We start from the raw sequence: 25,801 nt of genomic DNA on the forward strand, positions 1-25,801 counted from the left end.
TAACTAATATTGTAGTCCATAATGTAATAAATCGAATGAGATATAATAGAACTGTTTCCGATCAATTGTTTTAGAGATAATTGATTTCCCTTGTTTACCTGCATTTTTCATGTTTTAGGTGGCTGGGGCGGAAAGCTCCAAGGGGATTTCTTGGGACTTTTGGGAGAATGACCCTCTGGGAGGGTTCTATCGATGGTGGGAAATTCAGCTTTTATTTAATTTTCGGATCGAAACTGCTTTTTTGGACCTTCATTGACTGGGCTACAATGTTCTGATCAACAAATTCCTAAATACAGTAGTATAGAAACTATTTTCACCAACCATATAAACAAATTCCTATGAATTACTTCAAGATTGTATTTAAAAATGCAGCTAAGTAATAACTAACCATCTTACAAATCACAGTGTGACTATTCAGTGATATAAATCAGTATATCAAGAAGCCTATTTAAAATACTGAAAACACATTTTTACCTTATTGCTTGTCTTGTTTCAGAATATATCTTCATTAAGAACAATTTAAGTTGATTTCTTTAAAGATTGTGCAGCTAGTGCAAAAAATACAAATTTATAACAGTCTTTATCATTAATGCGACAAAAATGGGCTCACAATGATCTATAGTGAGATTTGCGTTATAAAGTCAGAAGAAATGATAGTAATGCATTGTTGCCACTCTTCCGTTTCTACAGACTTCTTTAGTGCATAATAATGCACTAATAACTTAATTCAAGTTATGCTGGTATGCTTTATTATCTACTAATTATAATAGTGATTAATTGATTATTTTTGTTAATAATGATATTTCTGTCCTGGAAGGCTATATTATCTAATATAATATTTATTGTTTATTTTCGTTGATAATGATAATTTCTATCTCAAATGATTCTATTTGTCGACAGAATATGCCTATTCATAATTTGATAAAGAATCTCTAACGGAGATTAAATAAATAAAAACTTATGTTACAGTTTACCAAAGAGCTCATCTATTTACTGATTTATTTAATTATTATAAAATTATAATTGGGAGAGAACAAAAGGCTCAGTCCAAAACGGTTTCTCTCCCAATTTTCGATTAAGAGGCTGCCAGAGTCAGCTCTGGTAGCCCATCCCATTAGCCATGCAAGGGCTAAAAACAGTAGCCTACAGTGTGAGAAGCGATAGCGCTAGGAGAGAGAGTGAGTGAATAGGAGTGGAAATACAAAGGCATCAACCATACCTACAAATTTGCAGATGGCCGTAATCAATCGATTGTTGAAAAGTCTGTCTAGTCTAGAACTAGCAACAAGCAAAGAGAACATAATACTTCTTCTATTTTTTTGGATATTCGTTTGTCTCTGCAAAAAGCACACGACGAAAAACCCTTTCTGATATTTGAAATAATGAAAAACCGGCGGCTATATCGTAGTGTAGTTCCTATAATAGCATGTTCCAAAAATTGGTCATGGCTTTACTTCTAAATTGTCATGTCCAATTATCAGTCAAAAAATTAAAAAAAAAACTATAAATTTTATAATTGGAAGAAACAACAAATAAAAATAGTGTATTGCACTCAATAAGTGCTGTAAACTTTAGTGAAATACCTATTGAATCAAATGCACAGTTGCGCCAGGTCATTGCCAGGAAATGTTTATAAATTGTTATCAACTCACCAGAACAGAGTGCATGCCCAAATAGATGCGACTCATACACATAACTGAGCACCATAGAACGGCTATCACAAGGCCCCAATGCAGTGGATACTGGAACAAATACAAATCTTAGACAAAATGAAGATAATTTAGAGTAACATAATATATAATCCCTCAAATTACAATACTTATGCAAAACTAATTACAGACACTGCCAACATTATACGTTTATTTTGTGAGTACACCAAGGTGAGCGGCCTTATATTATTTATTTTGAAAAAAATACGTCAATTCTTTCTTCTTTCAGAGATTCTGCTCTCTGTGAATGTGGCAAAACAAAACTCAAAATATGAGTATCCTTGAGTTTTGCCAATCTAGTAGATTCCATGAAGGGCTGAAAGGATTTAATCTTGCCCTGGATTATGCCATACATAATTTACTCCTTGGCGCTACAGCTCATTCGGAGCTTTGGCCTCCTTCAAAACGCCTCTCCACTCATCTCTATTGGGAACTTAATATCTTCTATGCTCTATCGGGATCCTCTAGGTAACGCGGACGTCTTCTATGTCATATTTTTTATGCTATACATTGGCTTGATAATATTAAGTGTAAAAGACAAAAGAGTTTTTATTAATGCACGGGATACCTACATTAGCATGAGTAATGGGAAAAATGATGATGAGTGTTGAGTGAACCTCCTTTAGATGGATTACGAACCACAATTTTTCAACTCGTAAATGATACTCAACGGAGTCGGCCCCGCAAGTCCGACCAACGGGAGTAACAGGCGCTTGAATATTCATACTTTATACTTCTCTCGTTAGTCATGACCAGATATTTGGATTAACTGTGTCAAAAAGTGGACCTGACTTGGTCCTTGTCGATCTTCTTTTCTGATAGATGATAATTTTATCAGCGCGATCACGGAGCCAACCGCTTCTTATATTTCACTTATTTGCTATGTAGTACAACCTATTAATATGGGAGCGGAAAATTTGAAAGAGCAAGCGTTGCTATGCTCTAGTTTAAGTAAATTCAACCTACCTGATAACGATTCATTGTGTAGAGGACCACTGAAAATGGTATGGAGATTCCAACCATGGCATGGGTTGAAGGCATGCCATATTCCTGAACCCACTTTTTCTGTAACCTGTGAACTGGAGGACTGGCAGGGCGCGGCCAGCATACTATGTCTTTGATTCCTTGTCCTGATGAACAATAAAAACCTATTAGAGTTTAAGTTCGTTAGACGTAAAGAGTTAGTGAAAATGGTCTCAGTAAAATTAAGGCATACTTGGATCACCACACTTTGACATTAAACACCACAAAAAGTACTTATTTAACTTTCTCTCCAAATCAAACCGGCCAACCTAATCAATTCAACAATATTAAAATTCATTCACATACCTGTCTTAGTAACAGATTGGTGAACTGTGACTGCCCGATAATAGCGAGTGTTACAAAAACTAAATTCCTTGGCATAATTCTTGACCGCCATCTTAGATGGGATATACAGATAAATAGCTTATGTCGAAGATTGAGGTATCTAATTTTTAAATTTAACAATATTGGTATGCTAAAGAATAAAGATATTTCTCGTCTAGTTTATTTTGCTTATGCCCAATCAGTACTGCAATATGGTATAATAGCCTGGGGAGGAGCCAGAAACATCTATCTCAATAAATTATTCACCATACAAAAATTTTTAATCAAATCTATTACTTCCAAACCAAGACGTTACCCCAGCAGTGATCTTTTCAATGAGTTCGAAGTATTAACTGTCAGACAATTATATACAAAGAGTCTTCTCTTATATATAATAAAAAACAAAAATAACTTTAGACTTCGAGAGGCTATGTATGATTTGAGACCATCTAGCATTACTTTTCAGAATGATCGTGCAGTGTTGGACGTGTGCTGTAGGCAGTTTGTCTTTGTAGCTAAACGACTACTGAATCATATACCTTTTGATTTTGTCAATTTCAGATTAAACAGTAGAACTAGGCATGAATTGGATAAATGTATTGTAGCATACAAGTTCAATGAAAAACTATTTTGATACAAGTAAAATTCATTTACTTTCCTACACTTTCAAGTAAAATTTATTTACATCCTATACTTTCTGTATTGATCAAAGATTTTCTCCTTCCAAAGTTATAATAACCTTTCGAAATAACAAACATCAAACTTTTTTGTAACTATTGAATAATGTATTCTTTTGTAGTGAATACCTTTCCCTCTTATTTTCAATGTTTTTTGAACTGATTCATGAATTAAACTACGTGATTTTCCATTTCTTTTTATATTGTATATAAATTTCAATATGCTAAGCATAGTGGATACTGTTTACATAAATTATATGCTATGATTATCATCATTTTATAATCATGAGTTGTGCTGCTGTTCAATATTTGTAATTTATATTTTGTACATTTTTATTTTCACGAATTATTGCAATTAACTTTAACTGTCTGTATATTTAATATTAATTTCTTTCATTTTATAGAGTAGTTTTTCAACATCCTGTTTCCCTCGATATTGTTATTATGTTATTTATAGCGACTCATTCCTGCGCTCAGGTTAAACTTTTGCAGGGATTTTTTCTTCTCAATGTGTCTTGTAAATTGTCATATAAGGATTAGGTTAGGCAAGTTTTGTGAAAGTGTTGTATTTTATACTGTAAATTTGTTTTTTGAAGAATAAATGATTTTGATTTGATTTTGAAGTATTATTTCAAGTTATCTAAAGGTGCGTACAGATATACGCGCCATGAACATGAGGAATTCACTTTTAATCAGCTGACTATATCTGTATTTTTACAGAAACGGTAAGATACAGATATAAAAAGCTTGGCATCAGCTGATTAAAAAGTGAACTGCTCATGTTCGCGGCGCGTATATCTGTACGCACCTTTAGATAATCACTAGGTACTTATTTATATTTCCAGTTTTTAAGCAATCCAGAGAAAATATATTTCAAGTATGAAAAGAAACATAAATTACAATCAAGATTTAGTTTAGAGAAAGTATTTTTGGGTCAAGATAAAAAGAAAGAAATTGTAGCCCAAAATGTAGGCCTAAATACTTACCTATATACATAATAATTGTCCACACCATAACTACACGCCTCCCCACCGCACCATCAACATTCCAAAACCAAAAAGGTATGAATGTAGCATAGAATATTTCGTCTCCTAATTCTGTTCCAAAGACAAACAGATAATACCAAAACAAATTGGTAATTATGTAGTCACCCTCATCGCTGGGGCTGTTTGAATCTGGTTTCTGTTTTTTCGTTGAACGAACACTGCCATTTTCAATTGTTTTTGTTGAATTTTTTGAATCACCATGTCCTAAAGAGTTAGAAACACAATCGTCGTCCTTTTTCGTAGAATTTTTACCTGTTATTCCGAAGTAACGCTGAACGGCAAGAACTAAGCGAGGATCTCGCAAATAGTTTATTATTCTAGACATTTTATACAAAAATTTGTGTGAAAGTATTTACTCAACCATATTCTTGTCCATTACGTTAACCCCTAAAATTAGTCATGTTTAAACACTTTTCGTGTCAGTGTACCTTCAGAAAACACTGTGCACAAACTCTAACCTAAAAACGTTAACATTAATCTTTTCATAACGTAATGTTATTTTATTGGAATTAAATTATTGACCCCGGTTCATCAATACCACCAAAAACTTTAGATCCTAACACTAAATAAACATTTGTAGAAAAAATATTTACAAAAACTCTTTAGTTGAAAATTGAAGACAAAATTATTAAATCGACAAACGCTCAGTATTTTGGATTCCTGCCGCTACTTGCTAACTACCGGTAAAAACAGCTGTTTGATACTTTTTCAACTCAAGGACAAGAAAAAGTAAAATAATTATGTGTCTCACCCTTCAAAAAAAAAAGAAATAATACGGTGATATAATTAATTATTGATTATATTTATTAATTTATTTGGAATAAATAGATATATAATGAGGCGATGCGTGATTGGCTTCACTCGGATCTGGTCTCATGAGTTGATCCCTGTACCAATTATTTACCACTTTCACTGCATGCATCACAACGCTACCATGACGCCAAAGATGTATATATAGCGCTATACACTATTCTTGCCGTGACGCTACTATGAAATGCATAGCAAGAACAAAATAACACTCAGGCCCCGGTTGCACAAAAGTCAGTTAAATTTTAATCGTGATTGATTTCATGAGAACCAATCAGGGATGTCTTTTTCTGAAAGAATAAGGCTTCTCTGATTGGTTCTTGTGAAATTAATCACGATTAAAATTGAACCGGATTTTTTGCAACCGACACTTTGGGGTCCTCCTTAGGTTGTAGCCTACGAGCTAAATTTTTTCGCACTCAACAGGATGCATTTTCTATGGGGAACTTTAGGGGCGGTTTCCGAGCTCGGGATTTAGCTAAGTTCTAAACTTTAAAACAGCTGGAGTCAGAAAATTGGCTTTCCAAAATGGGGCGTAGTCGCAGCTTTTATAAGTGTCGCAGTTTTTATTTTCTCATTTTCTATGGAAACGGTTTTCCTTGATGAAATTAAACATTCCTAAATAATTCAAAATATCTGAAACTTTACACTATTTTCTCTTTACTTTATTTTGTGTACAAATGTCTAGTTTTTCGAAATTTAATTCAAACGTGACTATGACAATGACTGCGACTTCGCCCCGTTTCGGAAAGCCAATTTTCTGACTCAAGCTGTTTAAAGTCTAGAAATTAGCCAAATCCCGAGCTCGGAAACCGGCCCTATATGAGTGGAATCCCGTCTTCCTTCAACTTTCGCCTGCCTCTATTATGCACCAAACAAACTACCGGTACGGTACCTATAGGGATTAACTCAACAGACCACATCTTCAGCTTCACTGAATCCAAAAGATAGACTATGAGAGCACAGATGAGGGCGTGGGTCGTGTGAAAATACTGAATATCTCATGCATCACTACAAGCGTTTCATGTATTTATATTCACTTCTCGTGGGAACACAGCTTTATGCGATAAATTATACGAGCGAAATAGATGCTCCTCATAAGAGATCATAGATTCTGAGGACACAAAATAAATTCCGCGCGTCCAAGACGCATGTATAGTTGAGGTATTAAAAGTTAATTTGATTCTTAGCAGAAAAAGAACTTCATATTTCAAAGGTCTCACTTTATCAATAATTTATTATCTACTAGTTCCACATGCTGATTTAAAGTAGTAGGACTACACGTTTCATTATTATTCAATAATTAAGTATAAAATTAGTTTCTTTCATTCTTTCTGTCAAATATAACTGTACTATACTAACCGAATTTTATCGAGCGTTACTTGCATGAATGTTATTACCTAATTGAACAAGTAATTCGAAACAATTTGTCATGGTTTGCATTTTCATGAATACAGTACCCATAATGATCTATCAATCAGTAGGTAGGCCTACCGGTGTGCTTGAGTTTGAAGCTGTCTCTTCAGATTACAATATATTTCTAAAGAGAAATGAATTATTGTATACTTTCGTTTCTTATTATCTTATCAAAATCATCGTACATCAATCGAAAATGGGAAGGAAAGTGGTGAATGGAAAACAAAGATTGAACATTTCAAGTAATTTATGTTATTGAAACACAGTTTCAACAAATTTTAACAGAGATAGAGCTTACATTTGTTTTGATTACATTCGAGAAATACGGTAAGGTGTCTACGTAATAATAGAATGCACGGTAATAATAGAGTTACATACATGTAATAGTATGCATACATTCACAAACGGTACAATTTCATATACTGGTTTTTCACACACATAGGTACTTTTAGCATACGGCTTATATTCGTAGGGTTCACTTTACAATCAATATTATGAGATGACTATAACATATTTTACATTAAAAACTATTAGAAAAGCCTAGTAACACTAAGTATAAATTGGAAAAAATAATAATATACACTAAATTTATTGAATACAAACATATAGAATAATCACAAAGCTATTTAAACGCATAATAACACTAGATAATTTTAGTACTACATAAGTACAAAGAATATATTCTCAACTCATGGTTCATATTTTAAATTGCTTTTCATGACCGAAAGTTGAATCATAAGAAAGTACTCCATTGATAGTCTAAAGACATGGAACAAATAAATAACTTAATAATATTTCTTAACTAAGTAACGTATAAAAATACCGGTACTTTGAGCGATAAATTATCTATTAATGAAATTATCAATATTTGGCAGAGTTCACAAGAATAATAATTAATAAGTAAATGATGTTTCTATACAAACACTACATTATTCGACTGAAATATAGAGCTACATTATTTTATTAACTAACATTGAATCTACGAGTAGCCTATTATCTTGAATTAAATTTCAATTTGACAATCGAGTCATCTATCTATTTTCTATCTTACATCAAAAGCACATACAAAAAATACAATATTATTGTCGAATTCAATCTCATACAGGTTTCAACATGATCATTACTGTAGTTTACTCTAGAAATATTTTACTGCTTGGAAATTCATGAATTATTAAAGCAGAAATACTTGGAAGTTCAAGATGGAACCTAATTTCATAGAAGTTAGTCTACTACAAGTAATAAACATGTTAGACCACTCATGAACCACAACAGGTACATTATATAATATATAATATAACTTAATAGTTATAAATACACAGGATGAATATAATATTAAAATATGTGCTTTGAAGTATAATATACTGTAGGCCTAGAACCGTTATAACATATTCAAACCAATAATTGCTTGCCCTATTTTCATTTAAAAATAATTAAACAAAATTATCACAAAGATTTTTAATTTTGGTCAGAACAAAACTATTGGAATTTCTTCGTTTATAAAGCATAAAATCTTTCTCCAATTTTTATTGGTTTTCATGAGACAGGATATAATTATATATTCATATTCTATTGAATGAAAAAGACTAAGAAATTGTCAACAACTACAGATTTATTGATACTTAGAAAGACCGGTTTCGGTTATTACACCATTGTCAAACGTATCAATTAATCTGTGGTTTTTGACAATTTCTTAGTCTTTTTCATTCAATATGAATAATTACCACAATATCAACTTCTCATATTCTATTCTTCATGATCAGGAGTTACATTTTTACTTCCTACAAATTTTCATGAAATAGTATCTTCTATTTACTTCACTTTATTGTTTTACTATACCATGTAACTGTTTCATAAAAAGTATGAAACATTTTGTCGAACTTTAGGATCAAATATTGAAATATTTATCGTGCATGATTGATGGGCAAATATTATAATTAAATTAGTTACATAGTTTATTGTCATTCATATGAAGTAGATTTCGTAAAGAAAGCCAAGATTTTTAAATACCTTATCCTTTACGATTGATTAAAAAGTTAAATATTGTTAATCAACTTCAAATTCATACTGTCAGTGATGAAAATTAATCTGCAAAAAGCTTTAATACAAATGGAAATAATTTTGGAAATACAAAATTAACTCAAGTTATAGAGAAAGTTATACGTAAGTGAAACAGGAAAGTCAAAAAAGTATTTTATTGTTGAATCAACTATTTTACAGATTACAATTATTAATAGAGAGTTATAAAGAAATATAGTTTTGGCTCCCGCTAATTTCTGTACAATTCATAATCAATAATTATTTGAATGAATCATCCACCATCTACAATACAATCACAGCCAGTTCTCTATTGTTTGATAATTCAATTCAATTATTAATGAATACTTTCAAGAATAATGACTCTTCAATTGATATCATCAGTAGGCTACTTCTTCTATGTCAAACATTCTCTCAGAAATTAATTTATTTTCAAACACTGAAGTTAGTTATTTTAATATACAGGATTACTTTAGAATTTTACAGTTTGGAAGATATTATATTTTCTGACACAATAAAATTGTATTTACAAGATTTTTATTTCATTTTTATTCGGAAATAATATGTTCAGGGGCGTTTTTATTATGTCAAACTCCTTATTTTTAGAATTAAGTAATTTATAAGCTACAAGCGGGATTCGAATTAATGATTAATTATTATTACTTTTAAAATAGCTTTTACAAAAGCCCAATGAATTTCGACCGGGATTAAAAGCTACGGGAACCAATTAGAGAAGCTTTATTTCTGAAAAAAACCCTTCTGATGTTCTCGTGGAATTTAAAATTCAACAGGATTTTGTGCAAGTGGGATCTAGCCTTGGTTCAATATAGCAAGATTCACTTTGACCTGTTAGCATCCTTTCATGGTTTAATGCTTTTTATGGATGTTGACAGTCTAAAGTATTTCTCTCTATAGAAACTGTATAGCCTCATAAAAAGCCGGATTTTTTCAATTGAAAAAAAAAATAGCCATAGCCAAATAATTGAAGTATCAAATAAAATTAGAATACTTAGAACTAATTGTTATAAAAGGCGCATAATATACATGAATTAATAATATAAAAATTATTAGTATATTACATGATAATAAAATATCAATTTATAAATTTACAACTAATTTACAATTCAATTTGAATTTTAAATACATACATGGTATCCTCGCCGTTTCAATAAATATTTTTCAATGATACCATTAAGGCCCAGCCATCAAGACAAAACAATCATAAGTTCAAATCGTAAAAACTAATATAAATTGAATAAGATAGTATGAAATATCATAAAATAAAATAATACTAATCTACAAAATGACGTGAAGTAATTCAATATCATTGGATAAAATGGGAGTGTATTTGTATATCACAAGTTAAGAGAATCAGTAATTTAATATCATCAAGTTCAGAAAATGAATCATATAATATCACGGGTACTTGTATCACTTATAATCATCTCTAAGATTTAAAAAATGTCATCTCTTTGATCAAATACCAACAAATTATTTGAAACGCCCACAGTATTTTCAATTATATATCGAGACAAATTTATCTAGCCTATTGTGAGTTGAAAATTATAATCACATTGATTTGAAATTCCTGCCAATTTATGAACAAAAGTTATTAAAAAATCGGTTACACAAATTATTGAGAATATAAATAATACCTTATTATATGCTATAATATTTAGAATCAGTTTCTTGAAATACCTCCACTATTAAAAAAATCATTATTGTTAAAATACGTTAAAATAATAATCATATTTAAATAAAAAATAAGCACACACATAAACTTATTCTATCCTTCGAGAAATGGTAACACTCATTTACTAAGGGTTGCCCTTCCAGTAAGTAATTGAATGCTTTAATCTACTAAAATTACTTTAGTATTGAAGAATATTGAGATTCACAATACATTAATAACATTTCCAGCTTGAAAAATTTTATAATAAACTAATTATTTTGTGACTCAATGGCCGTTTTTACGCATATTAATTTTGCAACGACACGATATAGACACGACACCCTAATGTCCTCCGATTTGTTGCCGACACGACAGAATGTTTCCGATTGGCTGATTCAAATCAAAGACCATTGATCTAATTAGCCAATCGGAGGATATTCTGGTTGCTGTGCCGCCGCAAAATCGTTGGGTGAAAACGGTCATTGAGTGACAGTGACAAATTTGACAAGAAATGCAATTAAAACAATGAAGAGGTTGAATGATTTTGAGAAATAATAGATTAGAAAAAAGATTATATTAAATAGAAAAATCTGTTTGACAGATTTGAATGAAAAAAAGATTATATCAAATAGAAAAATCTGTTTGACAGATTTGAATGATCCCTTAACAGACCTATGTTGTGAAGATCACTTAGAATGACAATGGTTTTTAAGAACGACATCTTGGAGATGCTACACGTCTTAGACTGGGGTTGGACCAAACGAGTGAATGCTTATTCTGAACAAAATATTAATAAAATACCGAAACATCATATAAAGACCAACCGACACAGTATTCCTAGTTTAACAGCTTTGAAGCTGGGAGAGGAAAGATTAATGGAAACCGGGATATACCTAGTTCAATAGCTGTGGAGCTGAGAGAGGAATCATCATAGAATTGTGCCCATATCGGGCGGAATTCTACAGAATTAATTCATGGTTGAAGACATAATTATTTTCTCATGCCTCTCATTTATGTAATGTTGTTTCCATGTGTTTCATGCTCCAAGGGCCATTTGTCCCCATCTACATTTAACGCTGAACTTTACTTACGTTTACTTGTAGATATGGTTGAATTTATCATAATGTATTGCATACGAGGTTTAAACGAACAGCTGACATTTCTCCGCTTAAACCGAGTATCTGCATACGGGCCTTAGGCTCGTTTGGTCCAACCCCGTCTTAGAACGACGATTGAAAATTGAGATCTTAGAAGATCTAGGGTTTTAGATTAGAGACGCTTTACTTTTTAGTTATCCGTCTTACATGATTACTTGGTGACAATGTTGTACATGCTGACGTATGTGCCGAAAATGAATCCGAAGATACCGAAGAGCAGAATGAAGATGTCCTTGATGATGAGCGCCGGTGACAGACCCTTGTCCCAGAACGTGACCATCTCGATGATCGGCGGAAAGATGAGGGCCAGCATTGACGAACTCACTGCGCCGACCAGCGAGATTACCGCAGACAGGTTGGGAACTGCCACCGCTAGCAGAACTGCAAAAACACATTATTCAATAATTAATTAATCGATAGTATGAAAAAAATTGATTAAACATTTAAAACTAAAACATTAATACAGGCGAGATGTCAAGACCAAATTTCCACCTAGAATCAAAAATCTTCATTCTAAATTTAAAAAAAAAATTAAAACGCATATAACATAAGCCAAATTTGGTCAAAATGAGTAACATTCATTCACTTTAAGCACTTTACTTGAGTGCACTTTAAGTCCTATTTCCGAACACAAAAAATGACCTACTTCTTGCTTCAATACAGCCTATTTCTGGAACCATTAGGCTGGCCACTAAAGGTAGGACATGCCTGATACAAATGTCGTCATACATTGTTGTGTCATCACAGCGAAAGGCCTCTGGCTTATGACAAAACATGCATGATGAACATGTGTTTGTCATGCATGTTCTACCGTTTGTGGCCAGCCTATAACATTCGAAAAAAGCTTTTGAAACCAAATCTTTTCATTTAGCAAAGATGGTTCAACTTCATGAATCATGAACTAAAATTCGGTCAAAATATGTAACATTCATTCACCGTGTGTACTTTAAACCACATTTCCAAACAAAAGAAGTACATCTGACTTCATTTCAATACGGGTATGTCTGTTTTTGAAACCATTGTCAACAAAACATTAGTCCGTTAGTAAATTGAATTCGTATGGCTTCTTGTTGGTGAGGAGTCTATTTCGGGAAGGTCTTACCTCGCCTCAATAAGTGTAATTTAAGCCGTCAATTGGCCTTATGACTTCAGCCGAAAGGTTTACAATGTCCGTTCGAAAATTTTAGTTCATTTATTCAATCATTTAACATAACACAACTTCCAGAAAAGTACCATAGGCTTAAGCCCAAAACGGTTCCAATTCTAATTTATACCAAAATGTAGCTAGGTGTTTATTGGATTATTGATTTCAAGGATATACTGGCACTCATTAGTTTTGCACGTATCTTTCAATGTATAAAAGGTTCATTACAATAGAAAAAGAATTAAACTTATATTAATGAGGTTAGCTACTCACATGTGAGACATACAAGGAAAGTACGCAGTGACAACTCAGCCACCTTCTGATAGCTCTCATCGTTGATACGTCGCTTGATGGGTGGCCAGATGATGCTCATTGGCACATAGAACTGCAGGCAGTATGACAGGAATATAGCCAGTGCCATCATGAGCCTCACTAGCTGTGCCAATCTGCAGCAAAACAAGTTAATTATTCATTTATTCGCGGACACAAATTACAAATCATAGAAATATGATTAGGAAGGAACAACAGGCTTGGCCCAAAACTATTCCATTCCCAAATTTTGATAAATTGATAAAATGTCCAAAAAATGTTTGTAAAAATGTGAATGATCATCGAAAATTGCCTATAAATTACGTGGCTCAATATTATCAAAATTGAGGAGAGAAACAGTTTTTTGTTTATCCTGTTGATTCTCTCCCAATCATTAATTTGATATTGTATGCGTTTACTATAGTATCTGATGTAATACTGATTATGAGTGTGGAATTAAAGGGAAATATTGTTACAGTTATTGTAGGTATTATTTATTATTTAGCGTATAGCAGATACACAGCACATATAAAGCTCATGAGTCTCAAATGCTTACATATACACTGTATATTTCCAATTTATTTGAGATGATATGTAGTTTTTGGTCAGGAGAACATAAGATTGTATGACCGCCATCATTTGCTAGTCCATTTAGCGTTAACCAATGTGCACCATGGAAGCGAACTACCGTTACACATATTTGAGTTATAAAAACTGATTGCTGGAACAATTTTGAGGTTAAAGAAGTTTTTTTTGAGGTTTGTATAAAAATAAAAATCTGATCTCAGTTATGGTAGCAAATTTTTTAATCAAATTATGAAAAAATATATTTTCTTGATTAATTTGACATTAAATTTATTATTTTATCAAGTAAATGATAATTATTATTGGATTAAATTTAATGGGATGAATGAGTAACAGATGTGTACAATTACAGTGGCAAAATGGAGAGAATTGGCAACGTTTTTCTCCTATCATTCTTCACTGCCATTATAACTTGGACCTCATTATAGCACTAACTGCGACTGACTGTAAAGTCGAACCTGTTTGGTGAAATGTTATATTATTGGCTGGCCTACTCACAAATCGCGCTGAGGCAGGTAGAGCGTGATGCTTCCGAGCACGGCCCGATCACCGTACTTGAGATAGCCGAAGAACCCGACAGCCGTATACAGGCAGGCTACGATCACCATCGAGGTGTTCAGCACACCGGCCAGTCCGCCAAAGTCCTGTGGCGTTTTCATGTTGTTCTCCAGTGGTAGCACCTGCAAAACAACACATTACATCGTAATACTACTGAGCCCGCGAGCTGGAGAACTTGCTCAAAATATATCACACTTATAAATTAATAAGAACATTATAAAAACTTGTAGTACCCTTTATTATTAAAAACTTTAAAATATTTAAACGACTAGTTACATTAAATAGTTTTTATAAATTTGTACAAAAGTAGCCCATATAAGTAAAGTGTTTTTATCACACTTATATTCTGTCAGCTTTTCTATTGAAAGCAGTGGATAGTCAAGAAGAATAGTTCATGTTGCACTGAGTTATTAATTTCATGCAATATTGATAATCTAGCTTATTTGTGATTTGAAATTACTTTTCTTATGAACTCTCAATGATATTCTGTTACATCCTCGAAAAGAACAAAGGAGTGAGTCAATTTCGTTGACCAACGGACTCGATCTTAAATATAATGTTTCAGGGAATATTTATCGAAATGTTCAAGTTGGTTTATGAAAGTATTCGAAAGTTATTTTCGAACATACAAACCCACGAACGGAAACCGAGTCAAGCCTTAAGTCAAAAGTAGGAACTCGCAACTCGCAACTCTCGTTTAATAAGAGTGTGAGAGAATGTTTGGTCAACCTATTTTATGTATTGATATGTTGTAGTCAGCAGGATATTTAAATTTTCATATCCCTAAGTTCGTATCTTGACGTTAATTCTGAATGTATTCCAAATTCAATTCTTCCCGCAGTGGCTTCTTTTGAGTGTTGAACATGATTTAAGTATATGAACACTCACATAAAAACCAATGGAATACTAGTTTTATCCAGGCAAACAACTGTCAAAGGATGAAAACACCCTTAAGGCTGTGCAAAGGCTAAAAATAAACTTTCTAATGGTGATATTTTTCGAAGTTTTTCGATTTGTATATCATGAAGCTATCAAAATGAAAAAGGTTTCTCAGGAAAATATTTTTTTGCAATCATTACTTTTTGAGATATGAGCGCCTAAAGTTTAAATTTTTGGGACAGAACATTTCAAGTTTGGTAAGAGATAAATCAATGAGATTTAGAGGATAGATTAGGTATTGTTGATTTAATAAAACAAAAATTTTCTGAAAATATCAATTTTTGAGAAAGTTATTTAATTTACTAAAAATGACCAGAAATAACTTTTAGTTGAGTTATTTTTGGTTAATTGAATAACTTTCTCAAAAATCGATAATTTCCGAAAATTTTTGTTTTACTAGATCAATAATACCTTGAAGAATCTATCCTCTAAATCTCATGGATTTACTTCTTACCGAACTTGAAATGTTCTGTACCAAAAATTTAAACTTTAGGCGCTTATATCTCAAAAAGTGATAATCGAGAAAAAAGTTTTTCTGAGTAACCTTTTTCATTTTAATAGCTTCATTACATAGAAATCGAAAAACTTTGAAAAATATCACCAGTAGAAAGTTTATTTTTAGGCTTTGCACAGCCTTAAAGAACAATGACAGTCTCTTTTCAACCAGCAAAACAGCTATCAATGTGTGAAAACTCCCAAAAGGATCAATGGATATAATTGGATATGTTTGTGCTTAGCATAATTTACAATTTACAATTTCAATCTAAATTTGGGGAAGGAACATTTTTGGGCTTTAAGCCTGTTGTTCCTTTCCCAATCATTCATAGATGAGAATTATATTGTATGTATCAATGTATAGGCTAAATAAATAAATAACATAATCACTGAAAAGCCGAACTCAATAAGAAATTGTAATTTTTATAAAGAGAAAAAAATTAAATTCCATTTGAATAACTTGCCATTCAAGCATTGATGATAGTGTAAAGTGATTCTCACAAGGCAAACCTAATTGATGCCTGAAACTGAACTTGAGCGACATCTACTTTTAACTGTCAAAATAATCGCATGGCAAGCATTGCTGTTGATTATGAGGCATGCTGACAGTACAGTGAATCTTACTGAATGATGTCAACACCTATAGTGTAGAGTATTTTTCAAATAATAAATTGATATTGATGTTGTTTATTTATGACAGAATGCTGCTAGTTTGATGAAAATCACACTGTATCTGTAGATGAGGTGTAGATGTTGCGGATATGTTTTTCGACAAAAATTGAAATGAATAGAATAATGCATGGATGATTGAATGAACTATTGACTGGCTGAATGAACGAATAAATTATTATAAAAAACTAATGAATAAGAAATGACTGAAGAAGAGCATAAATGACTAAATAACTGTGGAAAGACTAACTTACATGAACAAATTTATGACTGAATGAAAAAACAAATGACTTGAAAAAATTAATGAGCAATCGAATAATTGAACTAACGAATTTATAACTTGAAGAACGAATGAATGACTTAATGTTTGAATAAGTGACTGAATGAACGAATCAATTACTGAATGAATGAATTAATTATTTAATAATAATAATAAGAATAAATCATTTTATTTGTACACGGTATAACCATACAAATGAGTTGAGTATAACAAATTCTAACAATGACTAAATTAAACCACATGAACAAAATGTTTGGCAACAGATCAAACTAATAACAAGATCCAATTATAAATTTGCATACAACCACGCACAATAGAAGTACCCACATAACAATCAATAAACAATATTACCATGAATTGCTAACATTCAACAAGCTCACATTAGAAGCTACAAGGTGATTCCTAATCAATAAATTAAATAGATTCAACACATTCAAATAGCTCAGTAACTTAAATACATTCATAAAGTTCAGCAAATCCAATAAATTTAATACATTAGACAAATCCACTAAACTCAAAAAACTTAACAATTTCAGTTAACTTATCTAATTCAATTAGTTTACAGACTTCACTTTCAATAAAAAGAACCTACTCAATTAACAATAACCATTTTTAACCAAAATCGTTATTGATTATGTAGCCCTAACGATTTCAGAGACCATAGTATCCCTCCTAGCCAGTGCCTTAGTAGTATACTGATAAATATGTTCAATTTTCTCAACATTAAAATTAGATAATAAAACCATTATTTTATCAACGTTCTGAACTATGTTATGAACATGATGCACAATGTATTGTATCCTGAGGTCTTCATAAGCGGGACAAATAAGAAGAAAATGCAGAATTGTTTCTAAGTGTGATTCACAAGCGGGGCATATTTTCTGTGTGTCAACTTGATACCTGTTACCTTTAATTTGAATGAATGTACTTTTTGCCGATAATCTCAATTGTGTTACGCACCTAATCATTCGAATTGGCAGCTGAAAAGTAAGCTGTTCTCCCAGTACCGAATCAGGATTGAACATTCCATACAAAGGAGACATTTGAGAGTTGTCAGACCTACATCTATCCTCCTTTATCATCCTCCCCGAATACGCTTCCAGGATTCTATTTCTGTTGTTCAGCAAATCCACTGCATCAAAACCATATTCCGTCCATAAATCCCGAAACTGAACAGTTTCTAACTCCCTCTTCATATAAGACGTCCAATTACCTTCGAATTTTGTTTTTAATAGAAGTCGATAACACACATGAGGGTACCTAGACTCTGCCATGTTTACAACTTTGATCAACCATGACAGGCATCTTCATTCAAAATACGTAAAAAATTGAGCACTCACCACCCCAATTCCCTCGAACGCATAGATGGCGGTGCCAAAGTAGAGCGGCAGCTGGTGCCAGGACGCGAATGCGTTGACAGACGAAGTCCGCGGCAGGCCTTGCAGCATGTACATGAAGGAGATGACAATGCCTGTGCCCGTGAGCAGGGCGGCCACTAGCGACACCGGAGTCAGGTACTTGAGGTTTTTCACCCAGTTCAGCAGGATCATCGGGATCAGGAGGATCAGCAGCAGCCACGGCACGCTGATGCTCATGTAGTAGTGTTTGATCACCTGTCAAACACAAAACACCACGTGACAATAAAAAAATGAAATGTATTGTATAGAAGGTCTACAGAAAGTTGAATGTATGAATATGCATTACTTTAAAAACTTATACACACGAGTACAATACATTCGTTCGACATTTTATGCAGTTGGGTATCATGGAAAAAATATACTATCTTAAAAACTCAAGTTGAGACAGTGTAGGGTCACACCTGCTTATTCAAAGAAACTCACAAATTGGGTTAAACTATGCTCGAAATCAATTAAACTGCTAATTAGTACTATTGTACACCAAAGAATTAGTATCGCCACACCAAAGAATGTGAGTGTTTTTTCACTTCAAAGTTATATTAAAATACAATAGTTATAATGATAGTGAAAACAAGATGGATAACCAACAAAGGAATTTCTGCTAATTAGAGATAGAAATTGAGCATATATCAATGAAACCATGACAGATGATGTAATGATTCTATGTTTGGCTTTGAAGCATCTAAATTTGAAAATCTACTTTGTGATAATTAAGGACTGGAAATTTTGTGAAGAATGAAGAACTACAAGACTTAACCTATTTCGGACTATGGGTAAACTTATCTAAATTTGGGAGAGGAATAACATAAGGTTACCTTATTTTTTCTCTCTCTATCATTTTGATAATGTACTTATTGTATGAATGGATGATTAAAGTTGAGTTGAAGAAGAGTTCTTTGGTCGGACTCCTCTTAGTAATGACCAACATGAACCCATGATTAACCTAAGGTCACATTTTGATCGATTTAGTTCCACTAGGCATTTGTAATCTCGTGATACAATAAAGACACAGTTGCATTAAATATCGTCTACTAAAGCAGTTAATTGAATAATATAAAAACCGCAGAGCTACTTTAGCTGCTGAAAGTAACAGCAGGGTTACTTTCTACAGACCCAATTGTTTAGTACGGTTTGATTCATGAAGTTTTTTTAAAATTAATAATAACATCTACTAACCTCATGGAGATTTGCAGCCACAAACACAAAATAGACACAGCAGAATCCAAGTTGTGTGATAACAAGGAAGGTATTCACTATTTTCCTGTAAAGACAAAACAAATTTAATCTTAAATACAAGTGGAGTGGTTTGTTTTTAATAGGGATGAGACAAAAAACTAAACATCAAAAAATTATTGATAACAATAATTGCAATATCAAATCACAGTCCTTGTTTCAAGTAGACAGTATGTCTCATAGAACTAGATTCGCTTTCGTAAGAAGTTGATCATGATCTAAAATAAATTAGTTTTTCCAGATAGTGGTGTAAGAACTGTAAATTTTCTACTGATAAAAAATATTGTCAACATGTTACTCATTGATTAAACTTCACAATATAGGAAAAGAAAAGCAGGTCCTAGACATTTATATTTATGATTATGAACAAATTAAGTCCATCAAATTTTACAGTATGGAAAAAGACATTGGTTTCTGTAGAACACGCTTCCAAAAAAAGATGCTACAAAAATCAAAATTCATGTTCAAAAGACAACTCTAAAACAAACGAATAGTCCGAATTGGTAATAAAACCACTCATAGGTTAGAATAGAATTGCAAGAGAGAAATAGTTGAAGGTTCACCTTTTTTCTCTCCTAATAATTTGTTGTGCAAATACAGTTGAAGAATATTTTCGAATAAGCTTACCTTGCATAACTAGCCAAATTCCTGAGACGGTTCGGTCCCGATCTGAACGCATGATCAGCAACTTCAGCAAATCCTAAAGCCGGTATCTGATGCCTTATGCACAATTCGTGCGAACAACTCACCTGAAATTGACAACGGAATAGAATTAAGTTTAGGGAACTTTTATTATAATGCTATATAATGTAATGTTATATATTATTATTTATTATAATTAACATTAGGGAACTTTGGACTATAGACGGCGAGGTGGAACTACCCTTGGGTCTCCCCACCATTCAAAGCCATACGCTAATAATAATAATAATAGAATTAAGTTCAAAAAAGTATAAGTTTGAAAAGGTTTCGTTTGTGGCCTGAGTATGTTGTGCCTTTTCATAAGAGTGTAATAATTGTACACATGATGGACTAAATAAATAGATACAAGAATAGGTACAATCAGTGTTCTCAATTATTGAACACTTTCCAAATATCAATAAGTATTTTAATTTTAACAAATGACAGTTGCTATGGTATTATTTCTTTAGGGCTACTTCTAATATAAATATAAATAAAAATCTGAATACCCTATTAAATTATTTTGCACGACATGTTTCGGTGTTTTCAAGTCAAAATGGCATTAGTAGCCGAAACATGTCGTACAAAATAATTTAAAAGGGTACTCAGATTTTTATGTTTTTTATATAGTTGCTATCAAAACATAGGTGTAAATATATCAAACATATAGGTGTTAACATTAGTATAGATGCAACATTACATCTTTATTTAGTTTGATTCAGCAAACAGTGTTTCGTGGTGGTACAGAGATCAAGGTTTTGAGGAATACTCTGTATACAAACGATAAATAATGGATAAATAGAACATTCTTCATAAATATGATTATATTTTTTCTACACCTGTTCGTGAAATACTTCTTTACGTAGTGAAAACTCATCGTAAAATAACTGATTTTTGATCTACTTTTCGCTCGCTGCGCATGCACAGTACGTTTCCTATCTTACCGCTCGCTAAAATTAAGAAATGTTAATGTTTTGACCAGCCATCAGCGTATAGATTGCTGGTTCTAGCCATGATATAGTCATCCATGGTGCATATTGGGTAACTCTAAACTGACTAGCAAATGATGGCGGTCAGACAAACTCATGTTCTCATGACCGAAAACTACACATCTCAAAGAATTTGGAAAATACAGTAAATATCTGGGCATTTGAAACTCATGAGCTATATATTTGTTATGTATCTGCCATACGCTAAATAAATATAGTCATCCAAGTTCCTTGATGGTGAAGGTTCATAAATTCAACAATAGAAACAATATATTATTTATTATTGTACTTATTGTTTTGTAGCCCTCATACTGCAGTTCAAGGGAAAAAAATATTATGTAGTTTGATCATAAAGCTTCTTTATTGCTTTCACAACATTTTCGTGCTCTACTACGTGTTGTGTGATGAATGTTCTGTTGTGTTTTAGTTCTTGATAAATAAATAGCTAATTCAATTAATGATTGATGTGGTACTTACAAGCATGTGCATACAGTGAGTGCAAATGATTCCCATCAACAAAGTGCCCACAGTGCCGACAACAAGTCCAGCATTGCGAAAAGCGTCAGGCATAGCAAGGATGCCCGTTCCAATGTTACCTTTCAGCAGGTGAATCATCGTATCCAAGTTACTGCAAAAACATATTACTTTCATTAAAAATGATTTGGAAGAAAACGATTGAAAGCCATCAGATGAAAGCCATCATTGTACAATTAGATTAAAAACCATAGGATATGAATAATTGAAATTCCAAGTTACTGAAAATAGTTTATATTATTTTCCATGGAAATCATTTGGAAGAACACAATTGAAAGCCATCAGTTGGAAACATTGTAAGATTGGATTAAAAACTATGGGATGTGAATAATTGAAATTTCAAGTTACTGAAACATACATTATTTTCATTAGAAATAATTTTTAAGAACAAAATAATAAGCCATTGGATATAAAACATTTGAATTCTTAGCTGCATTTTTTATGGATGGTCCAGTTCCTCTAGGAATCACGACAAAAGGTTCTGTTTAATTATGTTTGTAATATTGATAATGTTTATAATTGATGTTTCTAAGGTAAAAGGATAGGTTAGGAGGGGTTTAGGTTTTTACTTTTAAATGGAAATATGCTGGTATTATTCGAAAAATTAAATTATGAATATAGTCCGTGTTCTGTTTAATTATGATGTTTCAAAGGTGAAAGGGTAGATTAGGAGAGGGGTTGGTTTTTGCTTTTAAATGGCAATATTATGCTGTTATTATTTGAAATTTAAATTATGAATAATCCGTGATCAACCAAATATATCGTGATGAACTAAATGACCAAAGATATGGTCGAAACTAGTCGTTGTAATATTTTAAATAATAAAGGGTACTACAAGTTTTCATATTGTTCTTATTCATTCAAATTATATGGTATTTTACAGTAGGCCTATTCAATTCATTATAAACACTTGTTTCATTATTTTTGTTCTAATAAAGAGATGAGCTCTCAAGTTTTTCCTAAAACAAATGCTCTTGGTAGGTTTAGATGCTTATAAACCCGTAACATGACATGTAACGTTTATAAAGTTGAAGTCGTGTGGTCCATTGAAGGCTTAAATTACAATGATAATATCGGGGACCGAGCTTCGCTCTGAGTACAAAAGCATAAAAAATGTATTACGAAAGAAGAAATTATAATAACATTCATACAGAACTGTTCTATCTAATCACAGTAAATTGAGATTAATTCCCAGAGGAATGCAAAAATTTTCCTCACAAAGGCCCAGTTGCACAAAAGCCGGTTGAATTTTAATCCTGATTAACTTCGAGTGAAACAAATCAGAGAAGACCATTTAAAAAAGATGGATCTACTGGAATTAATCAGGATTGAAAATAAACAGGCTTTTTTGCAACCGGCACTAAGTACCTGAATGCATGATTACAAAAGTTCAACAGCTGAGTCATAATTTTGACAAAGTCCCACACACATGAACTCGCTCACTCACTTCCATCACCAACAGACGACGAAATAATTATTATCATCTGTTTTTCCAAGGATGAATAATAATTATCCTTTTAATGTCCTTCAGCGAGTTTTCCGAGGGATGAGACCTAGTGCAATCGAATATTTATATTATAAACCTACTATGTTCTGAATTTCGTGAGAATCGTTAGAGCCGTTTTCGAGATCCGGTGAAATACAAACATATAAACATCTAAACATCCAAACATATGAACAGAAGTTGCTCGTTTAGTATAGGATACTCTGTATATCATATATAAACTGTGTGATCTTGTGATTACTTATGTAAGTAATAGGTCATTGAATAGAACTTGATTTGATTTCATATTCAGGCTAGGTGGGATCCTTTCCGTGAAGGACTCCTCGCCAACAAAAAGCCATAAAATTTACTTTTTACCATAACCTACTTTTTGAACTAGTCCATGTGTCAAAGCTTGAAGAAGGGAAAATTTTGGGCTGTGACTGTTGTTTCTCTCGCAATCATCTTAATTAACTATCTATGATTGGATCAATGAATGAAATCAAACTTACGACGTGGGATGCTCAAGATCTCGATTATTCAAGGGATTGTAGTCTGAGTTGGGTGTGCCAACAGCCTTGCTGGCTTTGCCGCCGACGGGAGGGGTGGGGTCACTGACCTCAGGCCCAATGGGGATTGCCACATTGCTGTCACTGTTGTCCAACTGCGCTGCCAACGGGGGGACACTGCAACCAACAAATTCATCATTAATAATCAATAGTTTGATAAAACTTTTAAAAAAGTTATGAAATGAATAAAATACTGAACAAATTGACTAGTTAGTCTTCCGGCTGTAGAACATACTATCTTATTATATACTGTAACTTTTGTATAACCGTTTATTAGCAATCACTTGCGAGAATGTACATGGTACTTACATAATAGAAAAGTATTTATTGCATTAATTTTTGTAATTGTATTTATTTTATGTGATTCATTGTATTTTAAATGAATAAATAAATTTGATTTGATTTGACACTTGCAGAAGCATTTGATGGATAGGAAGCTCTCTAGTCGAGAGCATGTGTTTCCAAATGGTGACACTCAGACCAGTCGATTCTAGTCTCCGCGACTGTCACATGCGCTCACTGATTTGAAAACACATGCTCTCGACTAGAGTCGAGTCTCTTCTCGACCTGAGTCGCGTAAGTGTGAGTTGAGCCTGAGAGTACCTCAGGTTCTAAGAGCATCTGATATAATAAGATTCACTTCACCATATTTGTTAATATTAACCATCATTACATGAGCATTGTGTATATACTACTGTTGAAGTGTGTGACTTGAACTTATCGTTGTTATGTTATATATTGACGTTGTCTATGCTGTAAAGGCTTTTCGACACTAAAGTGTACTAGTAATAGTTTTTTAATCCATTAAAAGACTATTGAGTAGCTCTGGAAAAATAAATCAGAAATATCATTAGATATATTACCGTATTGAGTTGTTATATATCAATACCATATACTACTAGACATTCCAATAACAGCAAAAGGCCAAGATGCACTACAACAGATGTATGATTCATATAAGTAAAACCTAATAACAAACCATTCCATTCTACACAAGAAAAACTAGCCAACTTTCAACTGTTACTGATTAAGTCTGAAATAATTCATTAGAAACTACATATAACAATGAGAGAATTTTATGAAAAAATACATGGATGTGAAAGAAGATTGGTAGATGTTATTAAGTGAGATTAAGTTCATTGAGAGCATTGATGGCATAAGAAATGCCGATAGTTCTAATAAGTGAGTTTTACTATAAATGGTTACTAAACAGCCTCAACATCTTTTGATAGTTTTGTCTTAATAGTATAAATGTACTTTAGTATAAATATGAACTATTACTAGTATGTTAGTATGTAAATAGTATAAAGTACCTCAATTGCTAAGTAAGTACTAGTTTTTATTCTTCACCACTCATTTTGCTAAATAGAATTGCTAATAATAACAACAATGATTCACATCAAACAGTATAGTGGATGATTAATATAGTAAGACTTCACTGTCAGCATAGACTGAATGAGAAACATTGATTCTACTTATGGGGAATGCTGTAAGTTCAATGTGAAACTCACGGTAGATGTTATCATTCAATAAGGACAAACAACAGAAAATTCCACTATTTGACCAAATACTGTTATTGTCATAGCAATGAGAAGCATTGATGTCACTCATGAGGAACAAAATGAGGTGATAAAATTCATAATTAAACGTGCTGATTAATTATTTATAAGGAATGCAAAAGTCCAAAGTGAATATCACGGTAGATGAGTGATTTTATCATTTCAATAAGGACAAACAACAGAAAATTCCACTATTTGACCAAATATTGTGATAGCAATATCATCATTGTTGACAAAACGTCATCACCTACTTTCAGAGGTAACAATGTATACAATAAATGACAATGAGATTGTCAATATTTGATGTTATTTAACGAAACAGCGGATTATTGCACTCGTTCAAAGGATGCAGATAAGGAGGAATTGATAATACTCGCTGAATAGATAAAAACAGTGTGTGGGTGTGTGAATGAGTCATCGTGAGAAAAAATATTGCAGAATCATATATAATACACATGACTCATGACTGGTCAATGAGAAACTAAAATCCT

The 25,801-nt window shown here is 32.5% G+C and overlaps 2 protein-coding genes across 2 annotated transcripts in view; both read right to left on the reverse strand.

The window, feature by feature from the left end:
- LOC111048779 (sphingosine-1-phosphate phosphatase 2) overlaps positions 1-5,451 on the reverse strand; it is a 29,159-nt gene extending 23,708 nt beyond the window's left edge. The window contains exons 1-3 of the mRNA XM_022334755.2: positions 4,720-5,451; positions 2,676-2,839; positions 1,653-1,742 (exon numbers count right to left, since the gene is read on the reverse strand). Of these exons, the coding sequence (XP_022190447.2) occupies positions 1,653-1,742; positions 2,676-2,839; positions 4,720-5,104 (639 nt within the window). The 5' untranslated portion in view covers positions 5,105-5,451. The remainder of the gene's footprint in view (positions 1-1,652; positions 1,743-2,675; positions 2,840-4,719) is intronic.
- A 1,780-nt stretch (positions 5,452-7,231) lies between these two features.
- On the reverse strand, positions 7,232-24,738 carry LOC111048777 (proton-coupled amino acid transporter-like protein CG1139). The gene is made up of 9 exons (XM_039429570.1): positions 24,731-24,738; positions 23,695-23,868; positions 21,643-21,793; positions 20,123-20,244; positions 19,439-19,523; positions 18,185-18,457; positions 14,402-14,583; positions 13,283-13,455; positions 7,232-12,246 (listed from the first exon to the last, which is right to left on the reverse strand). Exons 1-9 carry the CDS (start codon positions 24,736-24,738, stop codon positions 12,017-12,019), a joined length of 1,398 nt encoding a protein of 465 aa, XP_039285504.1. The 3' UTR covers positions 7,232-12,016.
- Positions 24,739-25,801: the final 1,063 nt, after the last annotated feature.

Source organism: Nilaparvata lugens, chromosome 5, assembly GCF_014356525.2.
Source record: "Nilaparvata lugens isolate BPH chromosome 5, ASM1435652v1, whole genome shotgun sequence".
Lineage (NCBI taxonomy): Eukaryota > Metazoa > Arthropoda > Insecta > Hemiptera > Delphacidae > Nilaparvata > Nilaparvata lugens.

Excerpts from the sequence above, each read along its gene's own strand:
- LOC111048777 (XM_039429570.1), bottom strand. Across the intron at positions 20,245-21,642 it reads CTCACTGTATGCACATGCTT|GTGAGTTGTTCGCACGAATT; the intron begins GTAAGTACCACA and ends TGTCAATTTCAG. Across the intron at positions 12,247-13,282 it reads TTTCCTTGTATGTCTCACAT|TTCTGCTAGCGGTGGCAGTT; the intron begins GTGAGTAGCTAA and ends GTGTTTTTGCAG.